Source organism: Pristiophorus japonicus, chromosome 21 (genome assembly GCF_044704955.1).
Source record: "Pristiophorus japonicus isolate sPriJap1 chromosome 21, sPriJap1.hap1, whole genome shotgun sequence".
Classification (NCBI taxonomy): Eukaryota; Metazoa; Chordata; class Chondrichthyes; family Pristiophoridae; genus Pristiophorus; species Pristiophorus japonicus.
The window spans coordinates 31,033,774-31,053,915 of NC_091997.1; the positions used below are offsets into that span (position 1 = coordinate 31,033,774).

The following is a 20,142-nucleotide window of genomic DNA, read 5'->3' on the forward strand; positions in this document are numbered from 1 at the left end:
TCATTCAATCATAAGGAGAAACTTACATGCTGTATTAAGGTTTCAATGATCTTGTACCGATCTTGCATGTGCGTCACCATGTCAATCATTTTGTCTTCTGATGTCCTGACAAGGGTCGGGCCAAACACCAAAGCCAAATTTCGTGGTTCCATCTGAGAGGAGGAAATAAATCGCAGTGTCAGGCTGGAGTACACGTTTCTTGTCAGAGGAATCATGGGCATATTAAAAATACAAAGCTATAAAAGAGTCATTTTGCTGTTGGCCTCTTATTAGTAGATAATTACAGGGTTTATTATAGCTTAAGTATGGACAGATGAATGTTGTACCTGAAACAGAACACCCCAAAACCAAGTTTATTACTAAAACTTTCTCCTACCTAAGGCACACACTTGATGCTGAGCGTGAGGAGAAAATAACAGCACAAGAGACAAGTTTCTACATGCACACTATGGGAGTACTCAGAATTAAACAGCATAGGAGGCTATTCAGCCATTCTTGCCAGTGCCAGTTCTTTGAAAGACTCTTCCAAATACTCGCATTTCCCTGCTCTTTCCCCATAGACCAGGAAATTTTCCTTTTCACTCATGGGTGATGCTCCCAAATGGAGCCTTTCTAAATAGGAGCATGGGTTGGGGAATTGAGGCCATGTTGCTACAGCTCTATCTCCGATTTGTGCTCCCTTCCAGTGAGGCTAAGCTCTGGAAATGCAGCAACAGTGAATCTGCCTTCTTGACTATTGATGTATGAAGAGGCATTGTACTGGTGGGTTCCTCCACATGTTGAGTGAGCTATCCCACTGTTGTGCTGAACAATGAATTGATTCCCCCTCCCAACGCACAAGATTCAAAGTCCTTGTGTCATTTACACAGGACTACAAGCATGCTAAAAAGCGGAAGTAGTATGCCATAGACAGGGCTAAGCGATCCCACAATCAACAGATCAGATCAAAGCTCTGCAGTCCTGCCACATCCAGTCGTGAATGGTGGTTGGCTATTAAACCACTAACGGGAGGAGGAGGCTCCATGAATATCCCCATCCTCAATCCTGAGGAGGAATTTCTTCTGTCAGAGGGTCATAAATCTGTGGACTTCTCAGCCTCAGAGAGCTGTGGAGGCTGGCTCATTGAATATATTTAAGATGGAGATAGACAGATTTTTGAAAGATAAGGGAGTAAAGGGTTATGAGGAGGGGGCAGGGAAGTGGAGCTGAGCCCAAGATCAGATCAGCCATGATCTTATAGAATGGCGGAGCAGACTCAAGGAGCCGAATGGCCAACTCCTTCTCCTATTTCTTATATTGTTATGCTCAATGATGGCGGAGCCCACCACGTGAGTGCAAAAGACAAGGCTGAAGCATTTGCAACCATCTTCTGCCAGAAGTGCCGAGTGGACAATCCAAATCGGCCTCCTCCTGAAGTCCCCACCATCACAGAAGCCAGTCTTCAGCCAATTCGATTCACGCCACATGATATCAAGAAGGGGCTGAGCGCACTGGATACAGCAAAGGCTATGGGCCCCGACAACATCCTGGCTATCGTGATGAAGACTTATGCTCCAGAACTAGCCGTGCCTCTAGCCAAGCTGTTCCAACAATGTGGAAAACTGCCCAGGTATGTCCTGTCCATAAAGAGCAGGACAAATCCAATCTGACCAATTACCGCCCATCAATCATCAGCAAAGTGATGGAAGATGTTGTCGACAGTGCTATCAAGCAGCACTTATTCATAAATAACCTGCTCACTGAAGCCCAGTTTGGGTTTCGCCAGGACCACTTGCCTCCAGACCTCATTACAGCCTTGTTCCAAACATGGATAAAAGAGCTGAATTCCAGAGGAGAGGTGAGAGTGACTTCCCTTGACATCAAGGCAGTATTTGATCAAATGTGGCATCAAGGAGCCCTAGTAATACTGAAGTCAATGGGACACATGGGGAAAACTCTCCACTGGCTGGAGTCATACCTAGCACAAAGGAAGATGGTTGTGGTGGTTGGAGGTCAATCATCTCGGCTCTAGGACACCGCTGCAGGAGTTCCTCAAAGTAGTGTCCTAGACCCAACCATCATCAGCTGCTTCATCAATGACCTTCCCTCCATCATCAGGTCAGAAGTGGGGATGTTCGCTGATGACTGCGCAGTGTTCAGTGCCTTTGCAACTCCTCCGATAATGAAGCAGTCCATGCCCACATGCAGCAAGACCTGGATGACATTCAGGCTTCCGGCTGATAAGTGGCAAGTAACATTCACGCCACACAAGTGCCAGGCAATGACTATCTCCAACAAGTGAAAGTCTAACCACCGTCCCATGACATTGAACGGCATTACCATCGCCGATTCCCTCACATCAACATCCTGGGGGGGGGGGGCCGTCACCATTGACCAGAAACTTAACTGGACCAGCCACAAATACTGTAGCAACAAGAGCAGGTCAGGGGCTGGGTATTCTACGGCGAGTGTCTTACCTCCTGACTCCCCAAAGTCTTTCCACCATCTTCAAGATACAAGTCAGGAGTGTGATGGAATACCCTCCACTTGCCTGGATGAGTGCAACTTCAACAACACTCGAGAAGCTCAACACCATCCAGGACAAAACAGCCCGCTTGATTGGCACCCCATCCACCACCTTAAACATTCACTCCCTCCACCACCAGCGCAACGTGTCTGTAGTGTGTGCCATCAAGAAGATGCAACTCACCGAGGCTTCTTTGGCAGCACCTTCCAAACCCGGATTCTCTACCACTTAGAAGGACAAGCACAGCAGGCACGTGGGAACACCACCACGTCCACGTTCCCCTCCAAGTTACACACCATCCTGAATTGAAAGCATATCGCCGTTCCTTCTTCGTTGCTGGGTCAGACTCCTGGAACTCCCTCCCTAACAGCACTGTGGGAGCACCTTCACCACACGGACTCCAGCGGTTCAAGGTGGCGGCTCACCACTACCTTCTCAAGGGCAATTAGCTATGGGCAATAAATGCTGGACTTGCCAGCGATGCCCACATCCCATGAACAAATAAAAAGAAAATGTACAACTTGCCCCACAGCCTTGCCTGTTCCTAACTCCGCAACCTCCTCCAGACCTATCCTCTGCTCTGTCATCCCTGGCATAATTTGCACCCCACTTCTTCCGTCACAGCTTCAGAGGCAGAGTATTTAACGGTCTTGGCCTCATTCTGGAACTCCCGCTCTAAAAACATGCACCTTCCTACATCTTTTTCCTCTTTCATCCTTCGAACTACCCATGTAACTACAGCTTCAGTCACCTCTCCTGTCTCTTTTCCCACCACTGCTTAGCATTGCAAGCTGCTGATGTTGGATTTAGTAATTTATCACATATGTCGGACATACTGTGCAAACAGCAATGCTCTGTTTAGTACCCTAGTAATTGGTAAACTGTTGAAAGAGTACAGGGTACCTTGTTCTTTTCAGAGTGATCTGCTACAGTCTTCAGGTGTCCTGTGAGGAACTTCAGGGTTTCAAAATAATATTCAGGTAGGTTCCGAAGCTGAAATAATATAAGCCTTATTACTATGCAACAACACATTCATGCTCAGTTACTATGAATTCTAATGTAATAGAAAGTATGTCTAAAAATTAAACATAAATGCTTCAAGTCCAAATACGATCTCCTTATAAAGGCAAAATCTGAGAGACAGAAAGTAGAGAGTTGCAGTGAATGGCTGTTCCTCAGGAGGAAAGTATGGCACTACTGCTCTTTTAGATATATATTAATGACCCGGACTTGGGTATAGAGGGCATCATTTCAACGTCTGCAGATGACACAAAGATTGGAACTGCAGCAAACAGTGAGGAGGATAGCAGCAGACATCAGGAGGACATAGACAGACATGGCAGATGGAATTCAATGCAGAGGTGTGAAGTGATGCATTTTGGAAGGAAAAATGGAGAGAAACAGTATAAACTAAATGGTACAATTTTAAAGGAGGTGCAGGAATAGAGACACCTGGGAGTTCACAGACACACAGTTTTGAAGGTGGCAAGGCAAGTTGATAAAGCTGTTTTAAAAAAGCATACGGACTCCTTGGCTTTATAAACAGAGGCATAGAGTACAAAAGCAAGGAAGTGATGGTAAACCTTTATAAATCACTGGTTAGACCTCAGCTGGAGTATTGTCCAATTTTGGGCACCACACTTTAGAAAGTATTATGTATGCAACCCTACGTAACCAGTATTATACCGCCACCTGAGGGCGTACCTGTTGCGAGTCCCAAGGGTTCCCAGTATCCCTTGGGAGCACTGTTTACAAGCAGACCTCCCAAGCGGTACGGGCACTCTGGAGTAGAATAAAGGAACTAAGGTCACACTTACATCTACAGTACTCAGTTACACCACTTTATTATGAACATAACAGAAAGGATGTCAAGGATTTGGAGATTTATCACAATGGTACCAGAAATGAGGGAATTCAGTTGTGTGGAGAGATTAGAGAAGTTGGGATTGTTCGCCTTAGAGCAGAGAAGATTAAGGGGTGAGTTAAGGGATGAATTTAAATGACTTGGAGCAGGAAGAGCTCTTTAAAGGCATCGTGTCGATTATGTTCAGAATAACTCCATAAGACTGTATATTGTAAGCTCAAACTGTTGTGACCTTGGTCTCTTTAATGTAACTCCAGAGTGAGGAAGCAGCATGGCAGACTGCCTTTTATACCTGCTTGCCCGGGGTGCGCAGATGATCCTTGGGTTTCCCACAGATGCGCCCCCTAGTGGCAAGTCTTACACATTGATAATGTTTACATACAAAACATCATTTCCTCCTCCTAAAGTCTTAGATACAAGTTATTTACAAGTTGAGATGATCCGGGGTTCTGCGTTCCCGGGTTGATCGCCTGAGTTGAAGTCCTGGCATGGGTGAGTCGGTCAGATCATTGCTGCACTGCGGTGTGGCTGGTCTGATCGGACTGTCGGGCATGGTGGGTTCATCCTCGTGGTTGACCACGAGGTCGATTGCTGTTTGAGTGTGTGTGTGGGTGGATCATTGATGGCAATGTCCTCTTCAAACTGTTCTTGGTTGTCAGTGAACCGCAGTTTTGTCTGATCCAAGTGCTTTCTGCACGTTTATCCATTCAAAAGTTTGACAACAAACACTCTATTCCCCTCCTTGGCTAACACATTGCCAGCAAACCATTTAGGACCATGACCGTAATTAAGAACAAACACATGGTCATTAACCTTAATGTTACGCGATACAGCCGCACGATCGGGTTTCTACATGATCATTGAGATCCGGGTAGACTAAGGAGAGCCTGGTTTTGAGTGCTCGCTTCATTAGCAATTCTGCAGGGGGAACCCCGGTAAGCGAGTGGGGTCACGTGCGGTAGCTGAGCAGAATCCGAGATAACCGAGAACCGTCCGTCACGCGTTTCAAGCTCCGCTTGATGGTTTGGACTGCACGTTGCGCTTGACCATTGGATGCGGGCTTAAACGGCGCAGACCTGACATGCTTGATGCCATTGTGGGTCATGAACTCGTTGAATTCCAAGCTGGTGAAACATGATCCATTGTTACTAACAAGAATGTCAGGCAAACCATGGGTGGCGAACATGGCCCGGAGGCTTTCAATGGTAGCAGTGGACGTACAGGACGATATTATTATACATTCACTCCATTTAGAGTAAGCGTCCACTGCTACTAGGAACATCTTTCCTAGAAAGGGGCCAGTGAAATCTACGTGGACACTGGACCACGGTTTGGAGGGCCATGACCAAAGACTCAGTTGAGCAATGCTCCCTTGGTGCATTGCTCAACTGTGAGCAACCGTTAGTGGTTTTCGCATGACTCCAATTCCGAGTCAATGCCGGGCCACCAAACATGCGACCTGGCAATAGCCTTCATCATGACTATGCCTAGGTGGGTACTGTGAAGGTCGCGTATAAATATTTCCCTGCCTTTTTTTGGCAAAACTACGCGATTCCCCCATAGGAAGCAGTCTGAATGGATGGATATTTCATCCTTGCTTCGGTGGAACGGCTTAATTTCGTCTTATATTTCCCTGGGAACCACCGACCAAATCAGATTGAGGACGCAGTTTTTTTACTAGTGATAGCACCAGGTCCTGGCTAGTCCAGGTCCTGGCTAGTCCAGGTCCTGATCTGGCGAACCGTGACATAAGAACATAAGAACATAAGAATTAGGAACAGGAGTAGGCCATCTAGCCCCTCGAGCCAGCTCCGCCATTCAACAAGATCATGGCTGATCTGGCCGTGGACTCAGCTCCACTTACCCGCCCGCTCCCCATAATCCTTAATTCCCTTATTGGTTAAAAATCTATCTATCTGTGATTTGAATACATTCAATGAGCTAGCCTCAACTGCTTCCTCGGGCAGAGAATTCCACAGATTCACAACCCTCTGGGAGAAGAAATTCCTTCTCAACTCGGTTTTAAATTGGCTCCCCCATATTTTGAGGCTGTGCCCCCTAGTTCTAGTCTCCCCGACCAGTGAAAACAACCTCTCTGCCTCTATCTTGTCTATCCCTTTCATTATTTTAAATGTTTCGATAAGATCACCCCTCATCCTTCTGAACTCCAACGAGTAAAGACCCAGTCTACTCAATCTATCATCATAAGGTAACCCCCTCATCTCCGGAATCAGCCTAGTGAATCGTCTCTGTACCCCCTCCAAAGCTAGTATATCCTTCCTTAAGTAAGGTGACCAAAACTGCACGCAGTACTCCAGGTGTGGCCTCACCAATACCCTGTACAGTTGCAGCAGGACCTCCCTGCTTTTGTACTCCATCCCTCTCGCAATGAAGGCAAACATTTCATTCGCCTTCCTGATTACCTGCTGCACCTGCAAACTAACTTTTTGGGATGGCAGCGTGGCCGAGTGGTCTAAGGCGCTGGATTTAGGCTCCAATCTCTTCAGAGGCGTGGGTTCGGATCCCACCGCTGCCAGAATTTGTGGCGTGTAATATTTGCCAATTTTCCAAAAAGAGTTTTATGCACAAGGACCTCCAGGTCCCTCTGCACCGCAGCATGTTGTAATTTCTCCCCATTCAAATAATATTCCCTTTTACTGTTTTTTTTCCCAAAGTGGATAACCTCACATTTTCCGACATTGTATTCCATCTGCCAAACCTTAGCCCATTCGCTTAACCTATCTAAATCTCTTTGCAGCCTCTCTGTGTCCTCTACACAACCCGCTTTCCCACTAATCTTTGTGTCATCTGCAAATTTTGTTACACTACACTCTGTCCCCTCTTCCAGGTCATCTATGTATATTGTAAACAGTTGTGGTCCCAGCACCGATCCCTGTGGCACACCACTAACCACGATTTCCAACCCGAAAAGGACCCATTTATCCCGACTCTCTGCTTTCTGTTAGCCAGCCAATTCTCGATCCATGCTAATACATTTCCTCTGACCCCGCGTACCTTTATCTTCTGCAGTAACCTTTTGTGTGGCACCTTATCGAATGTCTTTTGGAAATCTAAATACGCCACATCCATCGGTACCCCTCTATCCACCATACTCGTTATATCCTCAAAGAATTCCAGTAAATTAGTTAAACATGATTTCCCCTTCATGAATCCATGTTGCGTCTGCTTGATTGCACTATTCCTATCTAAATGTCCCGCGTAGCTTCAAGCATTTTCCCCACTACAGATGTTAAACTAACCAGCCTATAGTTACCTGCCTTTTGTCTGCCCCCTTTTTTAAACGGAGGCGTTACATTAGAGGCTTTCCAATCCGCTGGTACCTCCCCAGAGTCCAGAGAATTTTGGTAGATTTTAACAAATGCATCTGCTATAACTTCCGCCATCTCTCTTAATACCCTGGGATGCATTTCATCAGGATCAGGGGACTTGTCTACCTTGGGTCCCATTAACCTGTCCAGCACTACCCCCCTAGTGATAGTGATTATCTCAAGGTCCTCCCTTCCCACATTCCCGTGACCAGCAATTTTTGGCATGGATTTTGTGTCTTCCACTGTGAAGACCGAAGCAAAATAATTGTTTAAGGTCTCAGCCATTTCCACATTTCCCATTTTTAAATCCCCCTTCTCATCTTCTAAGGGACCAACATTTACTTTAGTCACTCTTTCCGTTTTATATATCGGTAAAAGCTTTTATTATCTGTTTTTATGTTTTGCGCAAGTTTACTTTCGTAATCTATCTTTGCTTTCTTAGTCATTCTTTGCTTTCGTTTAAAATTTTCCCAATCTTCTAGTTTCCCACTAACCTTGGCCACCTTATATACCTTGGTTTTTACTTTGATACTCTCCTTTATTTCCTTGGTTATCCACGGCTGGTTATCCCTTCTCTTACCGCCCTTCTTTTTCACTGGAATATATTTTTGTTGAGCACTATGAAAGAGCTCCTTAAAAGTCCTCCACTGTTCCTCAATTGTGCCACCGTTTAGTCTGTGTTTCCAGTCTACTTTAGCCAACTCTGCCCTCATCCTACTGTAGTCCCCTTTGTTTAAGCATAGTACGCTCGTTTGAGACACTACTTCCTCACCCTCAATCTGTATTACAAATTCAACCATACTGTGATCACTCATTGCGAGAGGATCTTTTACAAGGAGATCGTTTATTATTTCTGACTCATTACACAGGACCAGATCTAAGATAGCTTGCTCCCTTGTAGGTTCTGTAACATACTGTTCAAAGAAACAATCCCGTATGCATTCTATGAATTCTTCTTCAAGGCTACCCCGTGCGATTTGATTTGACCAATCGATATGTCGGTTAAAATCCCTCATGATTACTGCCGTTCCTTTTTCACATGCCTCCATTATTCCCTTGATTATTGCCCGCCCCACCGTGAAGTTATTATTTGGGGGCCTATAAACTATGCCCACCAGTGACTTTTCCCCCTCGCTCTCAAAAGCATCCATTACAAGAAGCAAGTCTGTGGGTTGCGCCATTTCCACCCCGGTGGTGGGCAATGGTAGCCGACTGAGGGCACCCGCACAGTTCTCAGAGTCTGGTGTGTGGCGGATTACATAGTCATACGCAGATAACATTAGTGCCCATCTTTGGATGTGGGACGAAGCATTGGTGTTAATACCTTTGCTTTCTGAGAATAGCTAAATGAGCGGCTTGTGGTCGGTTTCGAGTTCGAACCGGAGTCCAAATAGTGCATTTTCTTAACCACGTATACGCATGCTAATGCTTCTTTCTCAACCATACTGTAGGCTCTTTCAGCCTTAGATAAGCTTCTGGCTGCATATGCAACCGGTTGCAATTTGCCTGACACATTGGCTTGCTGTAACACACAACCGACCCCATACGAAGATGCATCACAAGCTAGTACTAAACGTTTACACGGGTCATACAATACAAGTAACTTGTTGGAACATAGCAGGTTTCTGGCCTTGTTAAAGGCTGCCTCTTGAGATTTACCCTAAACCCAGTTGTCACCCTTGCGTAGCAATAAATGCAAAGGCTCCAGAAAAGTGCTGAACCTCGGTAGAAAATTACCAAAATAGTTGAGGACTCCCAGGAACGAACACAGCTCCGTCACATTCTATGGTCTGGGTGAATTTTTGATAGCCTCTGTTCTTGGAGTCCGTGGGTCTGATGCCGTCCGCCGCAATCTTTCTCCCCAGAAATTCGACCTCTGGTGCCAGGAAAACATACTTGGAGCGTTTCAGCCCGAGTCCAACTCTGTCCAGTCGCTTTAGAACCTCTTCCACGTTGTGCAAGTGTTCGGTGGTGTTGCGGCCAGTGATCAAGATGTTGTCTTGAAACACCACGGTGCGCGAAACCGATTTCAGCAGACTCACTATGTTCCTCTGGAAGATGGCCGCAGCCGAGCGAATCCCAAAGTGGTATATGAACAGTCCTTTGTGCGTGTTGATGCATGTCAATTTTTTCGACGGTTCAGCCAGCTCCTGTGTCATGTAAGCAGAGGTTAGATCCAGCTTGGTGAATGACTCCCCCCCTGCTTGTGTTGCGAACAGGACATCCACTTTGGGTAGTGGATACTGGTCCTGTAACGAGACTCGGTTGATCGTTACCCTTGTAGTCCCCGCAGATTCTGACCGTCCCATCGCTTTTCAACGCCGGAACAATTGGACTGACCCACTCGTTGAACTCGACTGCCAATTTGATCCCCTCTCGTTGAATTCTGTCCAGCTCGATTTGGTTTTCTCTCGCACCATGTATGGAACTGCTCGGGCCTTGTGATGAACGGATCGTGCATCAGTGACTAGATGGATCTGCACTTTGGTGCCTGTGAAGTTGCCGATGTCTGGCTCGAATAATGACGGGAATTTGTTTAGCACTTGGGCGCACGAGGCGTCATCCACCGAAGACAGTGCTTTGATGTCGTTCCAGTTCCATCAGATATTTCCTAGCCAGCTTCTGCCGAACAACGGCCTGGTACAATCCATAGTGGTAAATCATGTACAGCTCTATCGTATGATACCTTCACTGCCGCACTGCCAATGACTGGTATGAGCTCTTTGGTGTAAGTGTGCAGCTTGGTGTGGATCGGGCATAGTTTTGGCCTTTGTGCCTTGTTGCCCCACAGTTTCTGGCTCATAATTGACTGACTTGCCCCCGTGTCCAATTCCATGGAAACTGGAATGCCGTTTAATTTGACTTTTAACATTATTGGAGGGATTTTGGTAGTGAAGGTGTGTACCCCATACACTTCCTCTTCAGCCTCGGGTTGAGTTGCCTCTCTTACTCGTTCAGCGTGATCCGCGCCGTATCGGTCATCTTCTGCCAACTCTGCCACGTGGTGAGTCGCAGCATATCTGCACATTCGCTGGAGGTGCCCCGTTGTTTCACAACCCTTGCACACATAGTGCTTGAATCGACATTGATGGGCTCGATGATTACCCCCACAGCGCCAACATGGTGTTAAATGGATTCGCATTCACGCCCCACGGCGGACTCTGAGTCATCCTAGGTCTGGCCTCTGCAGGCGTGTTGGCCTTGCCATGTACAGTTCTGCCTGCTGAAAGTGTTATTTTATACACAGTAGTTGCCGGTGAGCTTCGATGTTGCAATGATATCTGTTTAGTGTTATTGTTCGTGGACATGAAAGCCTGGGCTATCGTGATGGGCTTGCTCAGATCTAGGGATTCGGCAGGCAGCAGTTTGCGAAGAATGACCTCGTGGCCGATTCCAAGCACGAAAAAGTTCCGCAACACTTCCCCAAAAAATCCAGCAAATATGCACGGTCCCGCAAGGCGTCTTGGGTCAGCGACATAGCTCGCCACGTCCTGGCCCTCGGAGCGATGGTGCGTATAAAAGCGATACCTGGCCATCAAGATGCTCTCCTTCGGCTTGCGGTGTTCCCGAACCAGCATGCACAACTCTTCATATGTCTTCTCCGTTGGTTTCGTCGATGTTAGCAGATTTTTGATGAGGCCATATATCGTGAACCCGCAAACAGTGAGGAGAATCGCACTGTGCTTGACCGCGGTTTCTTCCTTATCCAGCTCGTTGTACTGGTAGTACAAGTATCCACGAAGTACTGGTCAAGACACTCAACGAAGGCTTCCCAATCAACACCCTCAACAAATATCTCAAGAATACCAACGGCAGCCATAACCGCGTGAAAGTTCATGATCAACCGTCGCCAATTGTTATGTTCAGAATAACTACACAAGACTGTATATTGTAAGCTCAAACTGTTGTGACATTGGTCTCTTTAATGTAACTCGAGAGTGAGGAAGCAGCATGGTAGACTGCCTTTTATACCTGCTTGCCCAGGGTGTGCAGGTGACCCTTGGGTCTCCCACAGGTGCGCTCCCTGGTGGCAAGTCTTACACATTGGTAATGTTTACATACATAACAGTGTCAGCTTTAATTTTTTAATCATTTCCAATAGACGTTGATAATGTTAATTTGCTACAAGCTGCAAATACATGTATAGTTATCCAGAGTTAGAATATATGCAAGGGGTTACAGTTCTGTAATCTACTGCAATTTACCAGTTTCTTAAATGTTTGAAGTCTTTCTGCTGCATCTTCCAGTCTGTTGGCTTCAATAAAATCATTGTATTTATCTGTAAAATACAGGAAACATCAATACACAAGTTAGCTGCAGCTATTTGTCAGCTTGACTCTGCTGATAGTGCCCTTGCCTCTGGGTCAGAAGCAAAATTTTGGATGAGCTCAAGTTTATAGATAGGGAAGATGGGAGGCCAGCCAGGGGAGCATTGAAATATCCGAGCTGGAGGTAATTGAACCATGGGGGAGAGTTTCAGCAGCTGAAACAGGGATTGAGACTGGCAATATTACGGAGGTGGAAGTATATCAGTCTTGGTGAGAGTGAGGATGTGGGGTCAAATAGGACGCCAAGGTTGGAAATAGTCTGGTACCAACCCGAGACAGTAGTCAGGTGGGGGAATGGAATCGGTGGCTAGTGAACGGTGTTTGTGGTGGGGCTGTTATCAATGGCTGTAATTTAGAGGCAAGATTGGGTGGGTTGGAGGCGTGGGGTGGGGGGAGGGAAAGTTGAAAAAATATGAACCCCATCCCGCCCATTTCATCTTTCACTCAGGCGGGACAGGGTGGGGAAGGGGGGGGGGGGGGGGGCGGCGCTGCCACCCGCTGCCAAGAGGCGGGTTGGCAATTTAATTATTATAATGAGGCCTGAAGCCTCTCCTTGCCCGGTTTCACTGCAGGCGGCCGGGATCCTGGAGCTCGGGATTCCCGGTGGCTGCAACGAGACAGCCTCAGCCTTGGGAGCAATGCTAGTGGGCCGGGAGGAACAGGAGTGCTTCCTCACGGCCCTCCAAGCTCCCTCACCACCAGCCCGCACCACCCGAAGTTGGGGATCAGACCCCCATCCCCCCCACCACCACCAAGGCGATCGGACACACACCTCCTCCCCCCACCGCCAAGGTGGTCGGACCTCCCGGGGTTCAAATGTAGAGTTGCGCGAAAGATGGTTATGAATTTGGGAGGTGACTACACGTTCAAATTTGGAGAGCAAAAGGAGGTTGGTGATGGGCCGATAGTTTGCAAGGCAAGAGCGGTCAAGGGTACTTCCTTAACCGGTATCACCAAAAACAGATTAACTAGTAATTCAACACATTGCTGCTTATGGGATCTTGCTGTGCACAAATTGGCATTTTGCCCAAATTAGTCATTGCACTTCAAAACCATTCTTTGTACGAGAAGTACATTGACACATCTGGTTGATATGAAAAGGCACCAAATAACCAAAAAGATTTTCTCCCTTTCTTTCTATGAAACTGAATGATCATTTTATAATACTTCAAAATTATTGTTCACAACATCCCAAAATGGACATTTATTGCTCTAGCTTTAGTATATTGACTTCCAAAATTGTACAAGTGATACACTGTTTTGAAATTACAGCCAATGAATTATTACGATATTTTACTCACCATCTGTGAAGAGAGGCTCAGGAAGTTTTCGGAAGAACAGCTTAAGCAAACTGCTAATCACATTCAGGTCCTGCCATTTCTGCAAAGTCAATATTAATCAATATAAGCAGCCATTATATGCCATTAGCGAGGACACCACTAAAATACCGATCCCTACTGTTGACCATTCTTTCACGAGCCATGGGAACTGTAGCAGAGAGTGAAGGCTGGGTCAAATTTGATGTTTCTCACAGTTTTTTTAAAACCAAAAACTGCCAAATTATGTGTAGCCATAGTTATAGATTCTGGTTAGAGACTGATGCTCAACGGTGAGCTGTCCGCACAGGGTCATCCAGGAAACGCAACAGAAGGTTAATTTCTTGCAAAATAAGCCTCCCATGACTTATACAAATGCAAAATAGAGAAAGGGTAGTGATAAGTTTGTCAAAGAATTGGTGGCTTACTTCTTCTGAGGTATTTAAATCAGTCGTTCCCTTATTGAGTTGCTCCTGTAGGCTGGAGACCATGGCATTGTTTCCTGGTACCCTGTAGATCCCTGTGTACTCCAAACCCTTCTCCTCCACCAATTTACAACAGATCTCCACTATCAACGGAATAAACTGAAAGAACAAATACATACACACATCAATATTTGAACAGCATATCGAGGCCGCTATACTGCAGTAAATAACTTTATGTCTAAAAATGTAATATAAAACAGATGAAATAAAATTTTTATTCGCCAAAAAACATAGTAAAACGTCCCAAGGTGCTTTTGCAGGAGCGTTATCAAACAAACTTTGACATCGAGCCACATGAGCTATTAGGACAGGTGACCAAAAGCTTGGTGAGAGAGGTAGGTTGTAAGGAGTGTTTTAAAGGAGAGATCTAGGGCCCAAGTTTCCACATGATTTGCGCCTGATTTTTAGGAGCAACTGGTGGAGAACGGACTATCTTAGAAATCGCAATTCTCCACATTTTTTTTTCTGCAGTTCTAGTGAGGTAGAACAGTTCTACTTTGGAACAGAATTTTTTCTTCAAAAGGGGGCGTGTCCGGCCACTGACGCCTGATTTCAAAGTTTCCACAGTGAAAACGTACTCCAAACTAAAGTAGAATGGAGCAAGTGAAGATTTTTGTAGAACTGAAAAAACCTGTTCTACACATTAAAAAATCAGGCGCAGGTTACAAATTAGGCGTCCAGAACGAGGTGGGGGGGTGAAGGGAACTCATTAAATTCTACAATCAATCCTTATTTATACTTCTACAAATATTATACAAATAAATCCAACCTGAATAAACATTTATAAGCAAAGAAAAGATTAAATAAACCATCTTCCTGCCTGTGTGAAAGTGCTTCAGCCATCGTTCGAAGGAAACCGCCGTTTGTTGCCGCGCAGGGGAGGGAGGGGAAGGAGACAGCGGCTTGTTGCCGCGCAGGGGAGGGAGGGGAAGGAGACAGCGGCTTGTTGCCGCGCAGGGGAGGAGACAGCGGCTTGTTGCCGCGCAGGGGAGGGAGGGGAAGGAGACAGCCGTTTGTTGCCGCGGAGGGGAGGGAGGGGAAGGAGACAGCTGTTTGTTGCCACGGAGGGGAGGGAGGGGAAGGAGACAGTGAGAAGAGAAGCCTCAGTGCTGATGGCAATGTGGTTTTATTAAAAAATGTTCAAAAATTAAACAGCTACAAAGAACTACAAAAATGGCCGAGTGCCAATGTTTTCTTCACACTGAGTATGCGCGAATGCTCCAACACGCATGCGCAGCGTTGCCGGCAGGAAATAAACTAATTTAAATAGTACCCGCCCCCTCCCACTTACAAAAGCGGCACGAGTGTAGGCTCTGCCCCCCTGGGCGCCGCGCCAAACAGACAAGGAGCTGCAAAGCGCTCGAGAATAGCGCGGTTTTTTTCTGGCGCCGTTTTAGGCGCGAAAAACGGGCGCCCAGCTCGGAGGGGCGCCCGTTTTTTATCCTGTGGAAACTTGGGCCCGTAGAGAAGCGGAGAGGTTTAGGGAGGGACTTCCAGAGCAAAAGCAAAGCTCCACGTTAAATAATAAGCAGGTGTATGTGTCAAGATATTAAGGCATATACATGAACTTTCACAGCCTAGTAATGGAAAGAACACACAACCAATACCTTGTTATTTACACCAGGTTGACAATCCTCTAGGCGAACACCAAAAGCTGCCCCTGTAACCGGTTTCTTAGTTTTCTTTCTTATGTTCAACCAAGAACTCTTGTCCTTAGGAGGGCTACTTTCATCTGGAAAAAGAAAGAGGCAGCCAAAAGGTTATTCACCACTTTAACAAGAAAAAAAACCCAGATACATTTTATTTATGTTTTTTAATGAGGAGGTTCAGTCAGTATTTGCACGAGAACAAAGTTTCCTGAACCTTAGCACACACTTAAAATGTTTTTTGACTTGTCTTGAACAATTTTACCATCAAGAACAAATAGGTTTAAACGCCTTTACCCTTCCAAGTGTGACTTGTACTCTTGTTCAATAGCATCATGCAAGCTGTATAACCCATTAAAACATTTAAACTTCAGTCACTCGGATATACATCCTCGGATGTGAGGAGATTAGTTACTATGGAGTTAGGCTAAGTGCATATCACAACTCTCTCTAACCAGCTACGTGTGCCTTGGGAAATTTCTTCTTTCTTTATAATCCCTCTCAATACTATTGGATTGCTTTTGCTCATCATGGGGTTGCACATTTCAAAGATAACTCAATTAGCAATTGCCACAATGACTTTCCTTTTGTAGTCACATTCTCGTATTAAATAGAATGAATGTCATCATTTTAAAGACAAAAGCAGTCTGCACTGTGGCAAAAAAGCCTGCTAAAGGTTCACAGTTGCGATTCCAGACATTGGAAAGGATGGGGGAATGAGGAGAGTTTTCTTCTGGTTGCAATGTGTTAGCAATATCATAAACACAAAGGGAAGATTTCTTCTAATTATAATAAAAACAGAAAATGCTGGAAATCTCAGCAGGTCAGGCAGCATCTGTGGAGAGGAAGCAGAGTTAACGTTTCGGGTCGATGATCCTTCGTCAGAACTGGAGAGTGTTCAAAAAGAACAGATTCTTAACAAGCACTGAAAGGGGGAGGGGAAGAAAGAACAAAAGGGAAGATCTGTGATAGGGTAGAAGACAAGAGAGATTAGAGAGACAAAAGGGACGATGGCCCAAATTCAAATGATAATGCCAGGAGTTAGAAAAATATTAGTCATGACTGATTCTTCTAATTGCTACTTTCAGCAGAAATGTTAATGTGTTATTTTTAAGTTCTTTTCTATTTTATAGTAAAGATGAGAGCCTTAATTTTGCAAGGTAAGTAAAAATGCAGTTGTGGTTGCCTTTGGCAGAGACAAACACGCACATGAATGACAGGCTGCACCGATTTCTACGATGAAGATTGCTCTTCTGATTTGAGTACAAATGGTTAGCTCAGGGAGCTTTCCCGGCAGCAGTCATGGCTGGAAAGTACAAAGACTGATGAGCCAGCAGCGCCTGAAGGATGGGATTCATGCATCTCGCTCAGCCATTTTGAATGATGAAAATTCACCTAAAATGTAATAACTGATGCTTCTACATCATAACACACAGAAGCTGAGGGGTGAGGGGGAGAGAAATACAAACAGGCTTTTGGAATCCAGTTAACATTTTACAGATTTCTGGATAACCTACTTAAAGAACTGACTGTCCAGTCTAAAATTGAACTAGTGGCATCCCTACTACTAACAAGATTATTCATTCTCAGTTTTTAAAAAAATTCTGGAACTAAATGACATAAACAAATAAATGTATTCCACAGACTCAGTTACAGATTTTCTTGCCCAGATTTTACCTAAAATAATTGCAGAATGAAGGATTTCTACACATACTTCTTTAATACACATTTTCTTGCCAAGATTTTACCTAAAATAATTGCAGAATGAAGGATTTGTACACTTATACTTCTTTAAAAAAATTAATTTAACAGCTACTTCTCACTTATTCCCTCTTTCCCAGATCATCGACCATTTTTCAGCTGGGGGCAGACAGGTGACCTGCTGTCAAGCCTTCATGCAAGAGCAGCCCCAGTTGAAGCGGCATTCTTCCATTTTACTTCCCTCTCTGTGGAGATCTATTTTTGCAGAACATTGAAGGTACTGTACTGTTTGAAACAAGAGTGCCCTCTGGTGCACTTGTTAACTCCTGCAGGTGCAGTGAAGCAAGTGTCTCCATTTACAGACCTTGAGTTATCGTGAGACACAGGCCTACTCAGAGTTTCGTCCCACTAGCAGTTTTTCCGTGGAAACTTAAGAGCGACACATTCCTACTGAACAACATGTGAATAATGAAATGCTTTAGGCTTCAGTAAATATGTGTCTCTTACTCACTCATTCCTTCTCAGGATCTCAAAATTGTGAAACTCATCTTCATTGTGTATCTTCATCTTCCTGCAATTTATAGGCTTTCAAATCTCAAGTTTGGTGTTAACTAACTATTATTAACTCATTTACTTAGTCTTCTCCATTGATCTTTGTGGTGTCTTCCACTATGAACGATGGTCCTTCACTTAGATTTCTCAATAACACTCTCCTAGCTAAAGAAGAACCCCCTGTTACTTTTCCTTCTCCAGCAGAAATAGTAGCATTGCAAGTAAGCTTAAGTTCTGCTTTAACTCTGAACAATTGGAGATAGGAGTGAATTGCGAGGGTGAATCACTAAAGCAAGTGGAAAGTGATAAAAATATAAAAAATAGGAGCAAGAGTACCCCTCGAGCCTGCTCCGCCATTCAATAAGATCATGGCTGATCTGATCTTGACCTCAGCTCCACATCCCTGGCCGCTCCCCATAACGCTTGACTCCCTTGATGAGATTCTCAGCACTATAAGGGTAAACATGGCTGTGCCAGTGAATTACCTTTGTTTGCATTATCTTGCCTGGGAGAGCGTGGACGTCGGGTGACATGGTGACGCGATCCTTTTGGAGAAGAATCGGACTTATTATTTGCGGGGCTGTAAAACAATACAGGTGCAATCTCAGTTATGCAATCAAAATTTAAGTTAAAGTGGCAGAACAGTAATTTCTTTTCTATCTTTTGGCACGTGGACCCATGCCCAAATCATACATATTTTAGAGCGATATATATTGCTTGAATTTAAGATTACCTGACTGGTATTTGCTTCATGGGTTCTTTGCTTAAGAATTCATTGCAACACATTGCTATTAAGAACTAGTTAGTTTATTAACAAAGGTTTGACAATCACACTACATATTACCAGTTCATCCACAAGGCTCACAACTGCATACCTCATCATGGATGACCTAGACCCAACTGCTGGAGTTTTATTGAGTCTTGTGAACATCACGTGACTGCCTAAGCCACTCACAATGCAACAGCTCTACCAATCTGTGAGCACACTCACAGGTGCATACATTACACTGACCAAACTACTAGTAAATTCTTCAATTTAGTCAGTTAAAGCACTTGTAATTATTTAGCTACAATGTACAGTTTCATTCCGTCATCTGGGTAGTAGCCCATCTTTTGGTCTCTGTGTTACCTATTCTTCTATTCTTTGCTGAAAAAATCAACCCGTTCTACAATCATACTGACATTTATTTTGCGAGCTCTAGCAAAGTTCAGATAATATATCCTTATGATCTGCTTGATTGAGAAAAAGAGCTATAAAGATGTAACTACTGAGGAAGGTACTCCTGATCCCTCAACAACATTATAAACTTACATGTTAGACAGTAAAATAAAGCCCTGTAACACAACACAGAGGGAAGTGATGATCAGAGGCAAAGTCAGTCAGTCAGAGGGTCACAGGCCGACTTTATCATACACTATTTATGCGACAACTTTGGTAATGACCTTGAAGCAGGTTTCCTGCTGATTATCTCAGCCAGCAGATGTTACGTGCGGAGTTAAGACATTAAAAAAGTAATAAAAGTCAGAATAAATAAAATTATAGTATAAAATGATTTGGTAACACTATTTGATTTCTCTATTTTTAAAAGAAAATTCCCTCAATACAACATACTTCCTTTCATACACTGCAAAATATTAAATTTAGCACTATCCTTCTGTGAACATAGGATTGTTGGCACACACAAAAATTAATGTAGGTGGAGAAAGAAATAAGGAAGGAAAGAAGGAAAAACGACCTCAGGATCAATGTTTCCTCTAATTTTTTGGGGGGCCACACTGCCACTTTAATGGGGCGCGCAGCCCATTCAAAATTCTGCGCGTGCACGGTTTTTCCAATTAAAAGCCGGTGAGCCGGCTGCGTGGGACCTCCAGAAGGAATATTGCTTAGGTTGTCCCAAAGCGCTTTACAGCTAATTAAATACTTTTTTTGAAGTGTAGTCGCTGTTATAATGTAGGAAATGCGGCAACCAATTTGTGCACAGCAGGGTCCCACAAACAGCAATGTGATAATGACCGGATAATCTATTTTGTTATGTTGATTGAGGGATAAATATTGACCAGGACACTGGGGATAACTCCCTTGCTTTTCTTCAAAATCTTGATTCCATCAGGATCCTAACAGTAAACATCAGTTTGCAAAAGAGTTACTATTAAAGGTTTATAAAAAATAAGCACACAGTGGACTCCCCAGTGGTTTACCTAGTTAAGGAAAGCCCCAGGTTTAATTCTCAGCCTGAAGTTAGTTATCTGATCGCAGCTGGGATGGCAGCAGGGGTTCTACAATTGATCTCAATGTCCTTTATGTTAGGCTCCTGATCCCAATCCATCAGACCCCTGCTATAATGTGAGTGTGTGAATATCAGACGAGTATCAGGTCAGGCTCAAAGACCCCTTGCAGTCAAACAGATTGCCAAG

General features: G+C 44.7%; 1 protein-coding gene and 1 non-coding gene across 7 annotated transcripts in view; one reads left to right on the forward strand and one right to left on the reverse strand.

The window, feature by feature from the left end:
• Positions 1–20,142, reverse strand: part of arhgap23a (Rho GTPase activating protein 23a) — a 482,417-nt gene that overhangs the window by 23,671 nt on the left and 438,604 nt on the right. For all 6 annotated transcript variants that reach the window (XM_070864541.1, XM_070864540.1, XM_070864539.1 and 3 more), the window contains 7 exons: positions 18,213–18,307; positions 15,436–15,560; positions 13,772–13,927; positions 13,329–13,407; positions 11,905–11,978; positions 3,410–3,499; positions 27–152 (listed from right to left, as the gene is read on the reverse strand). In XM_070864541.1, coding sequence (XP_070720642.1) covers positions 27–152; positions 3,410–3,499; positions 11,905–11,978; positions 13,329–13,407; positions 13,772–13,927; positions 15,436–15,560; positions 18,213–18,307 — 745 coding nt within the window. The remainder of the gene's footprint in view (positions 1–26; positions 153–3,409; positions 3,500–11,904; positions 11,979–13,328; positions 13,408–13,771; positions 13,928–15,435; positions 15,561–18,212; positions 18,308–20,142) is intronic.
• On the forward strand, positions 6,825–6,906 carry trnal-uag (transfer RNA leucine (anticodon UAG)). Its single transcript has one exon. It is a non-coding gene; the product is annotated as a tRNA-Leu (tRNA).